Source organism: Onychostoma macrolepis, chromosome 12 (assembly GCF_012432095.1).
Source record: "Onychostoma macrolepis isolate SWU-2019 chromosome 12, ASM1243209v1, whole genome shotgun sequence".
Classification (NCBI taxonomy): Eukaryota; Metazoa; Chordata; class Actinopteri; order Cypriniformes; family Cyprinidae; genus Onychostoma; species Onychostoma macrolepis.
The window spans coordinates 22,339,201-22,352,677 of NC_081166.1; the positions used below are offsets into that span (position 1 = coordinate 22,339,201).

At 35.0% G+C, this 13,477-nt stretch overlaps 1 protein-coding gene across 1 annotated transcript in view; it reads right to left on the reverse strand.

The window, feature by feature from the left end:
- The window catches only part of grid1b (glutamate receptor, ionotropic, delta 1b), a 477,059-nt gene that overhangs the window by 172,552 nt on the left and 291,030 nt on the right, over positions 1-13,477 (reverse strand). Inside the window, exon 4 of the mRNA XM_058794196.1 lies at positions 9,121-9,326. Within this exon, the coding sequence (XP_058650179.1) occupies positions 9,121-9,326 (206 nt within the window). The remainder of the gene's footprint in view (positions 1-9,120; positions 9,327-13,477) is intronic.

The following is a 13,477-nucleotide window of genomic DNA, read 5'->3' on the forward strand; positions in this document are numbered from 1 at the left end:
CAGAATATCATAAATTATGTTTCCACCCACGTTAAAGATAATATAATTGTCACTTCTGTAGGACGTCATGCATTTAAATATATTTGCAATTGCACATTTGTAATAATGGAGTTGTAATTTAGTAATTTGACTTCAAATATATGTGATTTTGTATGTTCACACATCAAAATAAGAGTACTTCTTTAAAGAATGACAATATTCTTTTAAGACTATTTAAAATGCACTTTTTAAATTTGACTATTATAAAGGGCATTTTTTAAAATGTGCACTTAAGTGTGTTTAGAAACAGTGGGTGACTTTTGAAGCTCTAAGTTCATTAAGTTGAATAATAAAGGTGCTCATGCCATAGAAGAACCTTTTTGTCTAAATGGTTCCATAAAGAACCTTTAACATTTGAAGAACCTTTATGTTTCACAAAAGGTTCTTTGTGGCGAAAGAAGGTTCTTCAGATTATACAAATGTAAGAAAGAGATGGTTCTTGAAAGAACCTTTGACTGAATGGTTCTTTGTGGGACCAAAAGCGGTTCTTCTATGTCATTGCTGTGGAGAACCTTTTAAGCACCTTTATTTTAAGAGTGTGGACATTAACCGAATAGGCAAACAACACTCAAATTTACTTCAGAAACTGTAAAAATGAAGTTGACATTGCCATTTCTGGCTTTGCTTAAATTACTCTGCAAAACACCATGCCTGATACCCATCAGATCTTATCTTTTATTTTGTGAAATATCTCAACACGCATTCAAGCAATCAAGAGCAGAAGGCAAGTAATACAAAGGCACATACAACACCTGAAAAGTATCTCTCTCTCTCACGCCTCTGGAGTAACACATCCTTCCCACTGAGTATCATCCATCATGCTTGATAACTCATGCCACTCACTCCATCTCCCGGTGCGACAGCAGCAGCGGGACGGTCCCTACGTCTATGAGCAGCAGGTGCGGAGAATAGGACTAAAAGAGGAGAAATCCTAGAAAAATGAGAATTGATGGGACACCCATAACAGGTCAGGCCCACACATACACACCGACACACAGCAGTGCAGGAGGAAATATGACATATCTAAAGTCAGAGGAGTTGAAGAGCCTCTAAAGAAATAGTGAGTTTTTAGGCTTTAACAAAACTGCAGTCACCATGGGTGGCAGAGAAAAGAAACAATACTCTCCACAAAAACATTACTGAAAGCAGTGTGGCCTACCTAGGGCTCAGATATTTTCATTCAAACTACATAGGAGGGGAATGAAGGTTCTGCATGGTTCCTCGCTTGATTACTTCCAAGTGCTCCTTGTTTAGTCAAGGTTAAATACCTTTAGTGACAGGACAGTCAGGATTCACAGTACAGCACTACTTATTAATTTATTTATTTTTTATTTTTTGGAAACTTGAGTTTCTTCACTTTAACTAGCTTTGTACATTTCTATTCATTACAGAACTCTCAAACTAAAATTAACATACGAAGCATGTATGCCTCTGTATGAAACTAATACTTCACAAAACTCTTTTCTCAAATCTTGACTCATGGGGCTTTTAAGGTTTACTTACTTTCACTAAAATCAACATTTATTCATAAAATAATAATGAAGTCTAATTTACTGGGGACCTGAAAGGCAGTGTGAGAAGCTATCTCTGGGGGAAAAAAAAAGTCTTTGATTACAAGATTTAAAATAAGCAAATATGCCCTATCACAACTTTATCAAACAGCCTTGAAAGCCTTGCAGTCTCCTGAATGCTGTACAGGAATACATTAATACACTGGTCTTCTACTTTTGCCTTGATCTTCTTTTTTTTTTTTTTTTAAGGAACAGAACAGTTTGTCAAAGGCAGTCACAGAGAAAGGCCCATTTAACCACAGTTACATCCTTACAGCGCATGGGCTAGTTAAAAGAGGATTGAAACTTCAAAATGCAGTGACTTTCTAAAATTCAGATATCAAATTCTGTGTTCAAGCAGTAGGAGCTATTAATATTTCAAAGGTTATCAGATGCCTAAAACTATCAGAACTAAGAGTTCCAAAATAGAAAAGCATAATGTGCTAAAAAAAGAAAGCCTTTGGAGATATCTACAGATCAAATATATTTTCAAAATGCTGATATTATATCCAAAACTAAAAGGTTGAGATGAAAAAATGAGACATCAGGTAAGCTTTCTGGAACTTTGGCATATTAACATCAATATTCAGCGGTTTGTTTAATCTATAAGCATCTCTTTTGTCAACTGCAGAGGGCAAAATTATGTCAAAACATGACAGCAAGATGGATTCATGTCAATACAGAACTTTAAATAGTCCTGTGAAATGACTGCTACTTAAATATTGACTGTAATTTTGCCAAGAGGATGTGTTTCTGGATTGGCATATTTTGTAAGTCATGGAACAAGTTTTCTGTCCAAGAACCACTGCCCTAACCTTTGCCATTAATCTAAACTTTTGCTAAAATAAATAGGGAAAGACTGGTTTTCCCATCTTTATTTAAATCCTAAACTAAAGTCAAAATGTGTGACAAAATTCAAAGTCAGATGTGGAATATTCCTATTTGATATCTCTGCTCTCCAGCCATAAATATATGAAATAGTTTGATGCTCAGAGAGATAGATAGATAGATAGATAGATAGATAGATAGATAGATAGATAGATAGATAGATAGATAGATAGATAGATAGATAGATAGATAGATAGATAGATAGATAGATAGATAGATAGATAGATAGATTCCAAGTTTAGTGCATCTCAATATAAGACTTACGTTAAAGTTTGATATCGATTGAAAATGTAAAATCTTGACCGGATTATCGTTTCAGGAAGTTGATTTAGAAATATGCCCTGCTTATATAACTCAGGGTGTGTACGCTATCTGTTGTGATATGGGAAGCAAAGCAAGTGAAGGCACTGGATGGATAGAAAAAAATAATGTGTGCAACTGAAAGAAAGAGAGACGTCAACACTTAAGGTCTCAGAGATAGTTTTGTCAGCAGTATATCTAGGCACCCAGGGGGCGTTCTGTCCGTGGTTCACCACTCTTCTGTCTAACAACTCTCAATTGGTCAGCACAGCCTCTGCAGATGATGCAGTGCCACAAATTACACCTCTTGTGTGCAGCACAAGTCATTTGAGTATTTGCTATCAACCACATCCTTTAGGAATAACAGGGAACAACACAGGGCCTAACAGCCAGAACACGGTGGCACAATGTGATTTTCAAAAATAGGGCAAGTTCTAGGAACAATCCTGCATCAAGCAATCACAGACCCAACTCTAAAATCAGAAAGCTGTGATTGGTTGAAAGGTATTATAAAGTAATTTGTTGTTTCCAGAGATGGCCATACCAGAATTCATTGTGAGACAAAATACATTTTTAAATGAACTGATTAATAATAACTCACCAAATATCCAGTATCTCATATGTCTTGTGCTAATTAAAGTTTCATCCCATTAGCTTAGCATGCTTTTATGTAATTAAGCCACAGAAAAGAAACCAACTCAACTGCTGCCTATGTAGTCACCTATAAGTTCCCATTTCTGTTGAAGATGCTGCCAAAGAATACAACAGACAACAAGACAACAAGAAAGCATGGTTACACTTTATTTTAAGGTGTCCTTGTTATAGTGTAATTATACATTTAAGTACTGAGTAATATTAATTGACTACATGTACTTACTATATGGTTAGGGTAGGATTAGGGTTTGGTTTAGGGTTACTTGCATGTAATTATGCATAGTTTATTTGCTATTATAATAGTACATGTAGCATGCGTAACAAGGAAACCTTAAAATAAAGTGTCACCCAGCTCACTAGTGTATGGAACAGTGCTTCTGTTAGATGCTTCACATCATAAGCGTACTAGATCCTATTTAAAGATCAAAGTCTCTGTATCATCCTGCTCTCTAGTCAGTGGCGGACCCCATAATAGCTGACAAAGGGCAGTAATGTTTGGCAAACAGTGCCACACTATACCTAGTTGTCACGATTGTGTTCAATTTCTCTTTGTGTTCAAGACAAACTTGTGACTTCTTATACTTAGGACAAGGAAATTTATTTATTTATTTTTTTGAGCCACAAAAGCTCATCCACTGCTAGGCTGCCCTACAAAGGCAAAAGACCTTAACTCGCTCGAGTGTGAAACTGAGAAAAATGACTTTAAAGTTTTTTAATTGTCCAGCCAAATGAATTATAGGTAGGACACTGGAAATTTGGCAATTAGATGTTTTAGTAATGGAAATTATCTACATTTAAAAAAAAAAAAAAAATTGGTGAGCTCAAACTTGATTTTTACCCCTATTTTGAAGTTATGCATTGTCTTTGCATTGTCTTCGCATTGTCTGCAAAACGTGAGAAGTCACACCAAGGCAAAAGGCAGTAACTTCCACATTATCAATATTTGGTTGCTGATCACCATTTACAAAATCATCACAGTAACACCTGTATAAAATCTACTGATCATGGTCATCTCATATAGGCTACTGCATATAGAAATGTGACTGTATACATTTTTTTAATTTTTAAATTTTTTTTTTACCGTAACAAGACTACACTGATAAAAAAAAAAAAAAAAAAAATATATATATATATATATATATATATATATATATATATATATTGTGGTGAAGTAAATACTACAAAAAAACAAATGTAATTTCTACATTAAATAATTTAGTTCAGGCAATAATTTAAATAAAAGAGTAAATTCAATATTAGTACTCAATTTAAGCTTGTACAATTTAAAGTTTGAACTTATAAGTATATTTTATTTGGAATTGTTTGTTATTTTTACAAATATTGTAAGTAAGTATCAACGTCATGATCCCATTGTTCTCATCATGCACTTGGGCATGAGTAATTAATAAGGTTTTTTTTTTTTTTTTTTGCTGTTTTCGAGATGTATTTAAACTGTTTTGTGGTCGCTTTTGTTGTTAGGTTAAGTAACTTGCTGTTTTGTGACATCTGGAGTTCATTTTCATTTCCATTCATACTCAAACACTATTCAATGATTGTATTCAGGTCTCTGTGTTCATTCAGTTAATAACTATATTGAGTCAATATATTCCCTTAAAATGAATAACGAGTAGTCTACTTGATTACATACGTGCTTGTAACTTAACCACATGCTTTATAGGCAGTTTTTATTATTTTTTCTTTTCCAGTGCTATGTTATTTGAGTAAAGTTTACAACCCGTGACTGAGTGAAATGTACTTGAGTATTGTAGGGTAAACTTAAAATAATTAAGTAGAAATTACTCATCAAACTCTACCTGGCCATGCTAAATTTACTTATCTCCTTTACTAATTTTAGATAACTTAATTAAGTAGATTTTACTTAATTCCTTATTTAAATTTTACTTTAAAAAAAATATGCGTGCAAAAAACTTGCAAAGTAAATTTAACTTCTTATTTTTTTCAGTGTAAAATGTTAAACGTGAGTGGATACCATTTTGCAACCAATTTATCTGCTATGCTCAGTAACGTAAAAGAATGCTAGACATCACGTAATTGCTTTTATACTAGCTTGAATGAAAATACCCAAACCTAAAAGAACGACTTGTGGATTGATGTGAATGCCAGCAAGCAGGAATGCTCAGAATCCTTGTGGATTAAACATCGCCGGCGACGTTCGTTCCCATGGATTGATTTTATCGGGTTACAACTGTTAGTACTGATTGTATAATTGATCATGCCACATGCTACGGCATTCCAGTCCACACACGTCCAACTAGAAGTGATAGCCTGGTGAATAATCTGCATTATAAAAATGAAAATAATATATATATATTTATTTATTTTTTATTTATTTTTTATTGCTGCTAAGGTATCTAGTCTTTGCAGTGCTTTCTTATATGGAGCTGTATAGTAGATCGCAATCTATCTAATTCGTTTGTCTAATAATCTGACAGATCAGATGTATGAAAGTATAAAAATTACACTGTAATTAAAACGCGGCAGTCTTTAATGGTCAGTAAAATAAAGGGAGAACACCTTATAACTCCAATCCAGCACCGTAACTTCATATTGACACGCAGCTAAACAAAGGCAGAAAGCCATAACTCATTTTGAGCGTTCCAAACAAAGTGAAAGAACCATAGCTGGTGTTATATATATGGTTTATCAGGGGCTTTTTTGAAGTTATTATTATTTTATTTGGAAAAACAACGAAATTGACTCAAGATACTTATGCACATGATAAAGGATGTCTTGAATGTCCCAAAAATATCAATAACTCATTTTCGACCAAAATCGAAGTTACGGTCTTTTGTCTTTCCACAGCGGTTTTCACATTATAAAATGGAGCATTGTAAACTAACTTTGTTGCATAAATCCTTATTCTGCATAATCCTAGATAAGAATTTTGCAGAACTGTTCCCAATTCAACATGTTGCTGCAATGCCAATAACAAGAAACAATGGAAAGTAGGATCCAAAGAGATCTGAGCTCACCTTGAAAGACCTGACAAAGAACACTAGAAAAAGGGCTAAATGACTAATATGACACATTTTTACAGACAATCAGGGACTAACATGGGGAAACAGGGAACAGGAACAAAACAGAGCTACAAACTAAAAGTCAAACGAATACATTACAGTTACATGCATTAATGGAAGCTTAATGTACATGTATCAATGGAAACTGTGCAACTGGAGCTTATCATAATATGTGTTGATAAAATAAACTTTAATTTCAGCTAACCACAGTGAAAATATTGGTTTACTCTGTTTTCATACAATAATCTCCAAGAAGCACAGAAAGACAACACTGAAATATTTTTGCATATATCAAACATACATTTATGCATACGGTACATTTCTCACACCATTATTGTGAGCATTATTTTGATCAAAGTATTTGTGATTTTGTAACCTTACTGATGTGTTTGTATGCAGTTTCCAGCTGAAATAAACACTAGTGGCAGTAAAACACCTTTCTTTTCTCCTTTTCACCATTTCATATGATCACAGGGGGAGTGTGTTGATTTAATAAATCTTATTTTTGTAAGGTTTATTTGCACAATACTACGTTATGACCTTAAAACATCTTTAGCACAGTGGATGAATTGATGTTAGCATCATATAATCAGCTCTATATGAGTTTTCTGGCTCACCTAGTAGTGCATTGCACTTGTGACGCTGAGTGCTTGGGTATGAGTCAGTAAAAGAGTTCAAAGACTTTTAGAAGCAAGTTAAAATGGCATGGTTGCTTCAGATAATGTGTTTTTATTTCACCTTTGCTTTTGTTAATGCTATCTGATAGTTTTAGTGTTGTTGGTACATTATAGAGCATTAACCTTTTAGAGCCTCTTACTGGACATTTCACTTCTGAACTGCTGAGAAACATACACAACTAATGTAATAAAACATTGCCAGATTCACATATATTAGTTTCATTAGTTACAGATAAAACAAGCTGAACAAGCTTGTCATGTCACTTACTGAGCATTTCACTTTGAAAGTGTCCTGACATTTTATAGAAATGTTGCCACACCCAGGCTTGTTTTCGAAAGAGTCTGCTATCAGTGGCAGTGAATGCATTTCTATCTACCTATCCATGAAATTCAAAGCACATTGCACTATATTGTTTGCAGACATCATAGTAAAGAGTACTGAAATGCAGTCCCAAATTAAGAACAATCTACCATTGATCTTACAAGATCAAAATGAGGGAAAAGGGCAATTTTCACACCTAATGATAATGTAAAGTGTCATCCCTCATCAAAGAAACCTCACACAATATATTACAAGGTAGGAGAAAATGATAATGTGAAGAGTGTTAGTTTCAGAATAATCTATGATCAGTTTTCCAGATGCTGAGCTTAATAAGCCCTTTCACTTAGTCACTGAGCTCAGTGAACTTCAAGTTATTTGTCCTGAGATGGTGTGTTGTGCTGTTGTGGGATAAACTGAAGAAGTGAGTTATTAGCTAAGGAATCAAACAGGAAAAACCTCAAGTGGCATCTGTGTGCTGATGGCTGGGAAGCACAACCTGTCACGGATGACAGGAGAACATGACTACAGGCTCAGCCATAGTACACACTCATAGTAAATACACACTCAGAAATACACTAATAGCTGAAACTTAGAATGTTATATACAATTTTATGTATTATCCTTTAAAACTTTACAGGCTAAAAATAATATATATATTCTAACTGAATTTAGAATTTAACCATGGGGTTAAAACTTGCTAGTACTGATGCGTTCTACTCAATTTACTCAAATTCACAAACAAGTTAACTTATCTGTCAGTTTATTTTGGGGTTTTTGTTCTCTTCATCCATCCATCCACACTTATACATTCCCTTAGCTCAGTCTTTTCTTGATTCTTTCTTGTTTTTTAAGAATTCCCATTAGATTTGCAAACCATCCAAATTGCAACGACTAATCTGTATTTCATTCATCTTTACAGTTAAAAGGATGCAACATCAAAGGCTAATCTAGCTGATACTCATTTCAAATAAAAATCACATTTCCCACAAGCAGGGGAGATAACAGGGAGCTGACCATTGTCTTATGGCATATCCATATGCATGAGAAAGCCATGCTCTTGCTCTTGGCAGTAATGGGCATCCCGCCAGCATGAGTGACTGATTCCAGTTCAAATCCCACAGAGCTTGTTAAGGCCAATGTGTGATGTTAACGGATGTGTGTGACCTCAGACCAGTGGAGGAGTGTACTTCAGATGCTGGGATAATGACAGTAAAGGTGTGCGGGTCTGTCAGGTCATTTGTACAGCCATTATGGAGTGATGCAACAAAAGTGACAGGTTTTGTAGAGCATAATGAGCCAGTTTTTACTCAAGTTGTCCTCTAGGCAGGGACACAATTTCATATGGCGGGAGATTATAAAAATGTCACCCCACACACACCATTTGGAAAATCAGGATTGATTTTTAGCTAAATCATGAATAGGATCAGATCTGTCACAAACATCTGGGTGAATTGGCTTTGACAAATTTGTTATGACTTTCTTTATGGAAACTGTACACGAGCGTGCAGTATGGCAGCAAAGTTAGCAAATCGATTAGATTCATCATTCATAGGTTTTTGATCAGATTCAGATAATCAATAATGCATTGAGAAAACTTGTGAAACTATACCATTCGCATGATAACTAGTTGCCAGAAGTGGCTAAACACATACCTGATGGATGAAGACTTGTGCTCCACGTGGGCTCAGGAGCAAGATAGCTCTTCTGAGAGTGTCCCTGTAGCGGTTGAGCTCCTCTGTGCGCATGGAGGTGAACAAACTGGAAAACACACCACTGATGTTCCTATCCACTCGCTGCAGAGACACATCCAAACCCTGTCTTGATGTCTGGTCCAGAAAGACTTGCAGTCCACGGATATCTGCAAGACAAAGTCATGTAGAAATTAAAATCAGTCTTGTTCAAGCCTGTCAAAATGAGCTTTATTTGGCTATATATATATATATATATATATATATATATATATAATAAAACTGCCAATAACATTCGGAAATGTAAAATTTAAAATGAACAAAAAATATGAAGTCATCTTCAGAAGATGACACTTGTAAAAATCAATCTTCATTTTGATGTGACCTCAAAGATGATCTATAACAGGGAAGTAATTAAAACACTATTCCGTCTGCTGTAAATCTGCTAGTTTCAGGAAGGATTTGAATGCTCTGTGCCTGGCTATTGTGCCTCACCCTGGGAATCAAATTGCCGATCACACCCTCTCAGCAGCAACTAATTGACAGAAAGAAAAGCTTTTATGGGGTTAAATAAATGGCAACCTCACAGAGAATCTGCAGCAAGCCACACAGATTTCGCCGAACTGAAACACCTGTCATTCACAATGTTCTTCACATCCTTGATCCTTGTGTGTTCATTTATTTAATATTTTGCTAATTTGACTAGTTCAACTACCAATAAGAGTGTAGTACTTTCAACTCTATTTAAAGTGTTTAAATGTTTAAACCCGTTCCATATCATTTTGTGGATGTTTTTAGTGTAAAAAAAAAAGAAAGAAAAAGGAAGTGGTATCAAAGTTTCAATGCCTGGTTTACATACTGTACAAAGCCCAGTACACTGATACCAAATGGTAAATGTGAGCTGCCTGCTGCTATCATATACATTGTCTGATTTATGTTTTGATCCATTCGAAGTATTGCTACTTGATGTATATTTCTTCTCAAAATAAAGCATTGAATAAAAAAATGGTCAGCATTGTTTTGCTTCATCACCAGAGTAGATCGTGTCCCATGTTTAACACAACACACCAGCTCCTGCTGAACAGGTTTTATTTATTTATTATTATTATTTTTTTTTTTTCACATACAATGAAAGCCTATAGTGAATGTTTCCATTCCATTCTAAGTTTTAAATTAAAGACATGTTGTAGCAAGACTGATGTTGTCAGAGATGTTGAATTTACTCCCACAATTCAGAATATAGTGCATGTATGGACTACTGCATGTATGGTGCCTTTTGTCCTTCTTGCATGAGCTAAATAACACATGAGCCACTTAATATTTTTTTTTTCTCCCCACAAATAAATAAATAAATAATGCTGTAAAAAAAGCAAAAAAAAAAAAAGCAAAATGCCTTGACAAGCGTTATTCTACAAATGAATAAAAAGCTTATTTTTTACATCTAAAGTGTTCAGCAATGTAAATAAAAACTGCCATCTGGGCATCAACAAAGATGTTTATGGTACAATTGTCTCTGCTCTCTCTGCAGTACAAACTGATGGGTTTTCTGTCTAGTGTAGCCTTCATTACATTGCGTGCGGAAATATTTGTGCACGTCGAAGTGGGATGGATTTGACAGGCGAGAGAGTGCTGTCTGCTTCAGTTTATAACTTTAGTACCTGCTGTTGAAATCCCAGTGAAATTTAGCAAATACACTCAAGGGAAAATTATAACGAGCAGCATAATCAAAGAACTGAACCACAGAACAAATCCCAGCAAACATGGTCTCCAAGGGATCATTCTCAGAGGAGAGGAAGTCAAATGACGTCCTCACTCCATTCCCTCTCAGTTCTTTTATTCCCCTTATACAATATTTAAAGAAAAAATCATAGCAATTTTCCCCCTGCAATGTTGACAACAGTCTCCACTAGTGTTGTTCTGAAGACAGTGTGAGTCACCATGGGTAATGCCACAGTGTACACCCACACACGTACACACACACACACACACATGCACACACATAGAGTTTGCCCTCAGCATCAAAAAAAAAAAAGGGCTGAAGGGTAGAAAGTGATGAAATAGGAACAAACATAAAGATGAACACAAGATAGAGATTGCCAACTGAATTGCCATAGAGACACACTTTTCTGTGGAATTATATTTGTGCCACAATTCTGGCAAAATCATAATTTTATCACATAATGATAAAATGAGCATAAAATGTCTTGGAAAGAAGAAAACATTTTGGCAAAAAATTTAAATAAATTTTGCAAATGTAGGACCTAATTGAATATCCTTTATTTTGAGATGACTTGGACAGCCAATTTGATTATACTTAAAAAATTAAGACAGCAACTAAATTTACATGTTTAAATTGAAGTAGGTAGTATTTGTTTGTTTGTTTGTTTATTTATTTATTTATTTATTTACACACAGTGATTTTTTTTTTTTTTTTTTTAAATATTGCATACTAGGTATAATAATTTGTGATTTTGGAAGAAAAAAAAAAAGTTAACATTTATTATGAATAAAGATGCAGAAATCTGAACTCGACAGCATTAACTTTTAACATTTAAAACATGCATATGTTTCCCAGTCTTGCGGCCTCTGTAACATATTCAGTATTGTTGTAGTGAGCATAGTTTTTTTTTTTTTTTTACGTCCCATAATCAATGTAATTTTTTATTTTTTTTCAGAGTGGCTACTTGAGACCAGAACAGATATTTATATGGTCTTGATCTTGGTCTTTTCATGGACTCAAAAAACAAGCAAACAAAAACAATAATTAAATCAGGGCTGGGTTGAAATATTGATTACCTGATTTAATCAATCTTCATTTTATTGATCTATATCGATACTTACTTTTCAAGATTGTTAAGATCATTAAGTGTTGAAAGTGATCAATAAAACAGCATGACTTAAACAACATATAGCTAAGAAAATGTAGCATAGTTGTAGTTATAAAACTAAAATCTAGAGAAGAGCATCATACTTAGAGATGTCTTAATTATTTAACGAATGCTTGAATAAATGTGTCATGAAAACCCTCAACTCTCTTCTGGTCTCGGTCTTGATTTGGACACAACCTACTCAGGCCTTGAATGAGCTGGATTCAACAACAGCACTGCCTATTGGCTGGTGACTTAGTGGAACAGTAACATGGACTGTGACCCAAAAGTCCTGACATGTGCCTTAAATGCAATTGATCTGCTATTGGCGAGAATGTCATACGATGGAATCCAACTGGAATCCAAGCAAATCCAAGGTCATAGATCAATTCCCAAGGAACACACAAACTGAAAAAGTATACCCTAAAAGCACTGCAAGTCACTTTGGATAAAATCATCTGCCAAATAAACAGGTGACACTTTACTGTGAGCATTCAAAAGCTAAGGTTCCCCAAACATGAAAAGGACATTTTGTGTTGTTTGCTGCCAGAGGATCTAGTGTGCAGGGAATTGTGGACAGGCAGAGAGCTCAATAAACTTTAGTAGCATTGCAAAACACAGTGGCTAGCGGGGAAGAAGAGAAGATGAATCCAAAGAGGGAGGCGTTCAGTTTCCACTCTGGGGATGCCACGGGTTTGACTGCCGCAGGCCGTTTTATCCTGCAACTCTCATGTTTTATAAATGAGCGACACATCACATCACATCACAAAAAAAAAAACACCTGCAAAGACCTCATTTTCAATAAAGAGATTTTGCCTTCATGTATTATCTGGTACAGTAAAGAGGTGATTGTTGTAATGTAGTGACTATGCTGATTAAATAATAATAATAAAAAAGAACCAACCTGTCCTCCAACCAATACGCCCATATTGGTTGTTTGTCCAAATCCCTGAAATACGACCCATCAGAGCATATACTACAACTGCGCCCCTGTCGGCAACAGGACATTTTCATATGAATGTTTTGTACTCTTTTATATGGATTATAATTTGGATTTCGTGTAGTTGGTAGAGCAAGACGATATATAATCATGTGATCATGCGATCATGGGTTCGATACCAGAGAACGCACGCACTCATAAAATGTGCACTAAAAATCATGATTTTGCATGATTTTTGTAAGGGCTAGGTTTAGGGGTAGGGTTAGGTGTGGTCATTCGTACAAATTAGCCACCTAGTAAAATATGTACGAATTACCATGAGATCGGTGTAAAACGTCCACACATTGCATTTAAATAAACACGCATTTTGATTGGTAATGAAAGTCGTATGTCATTTCATGACGACAGACACAACACAACGCTAGAAGGCGCTTAACTTTAAAACGTAAAAATAGGTTGTAATAAGGCGCTTGCACAAACGACCTATAGGGTCGTTTTTTGTTGGAGGACAGGC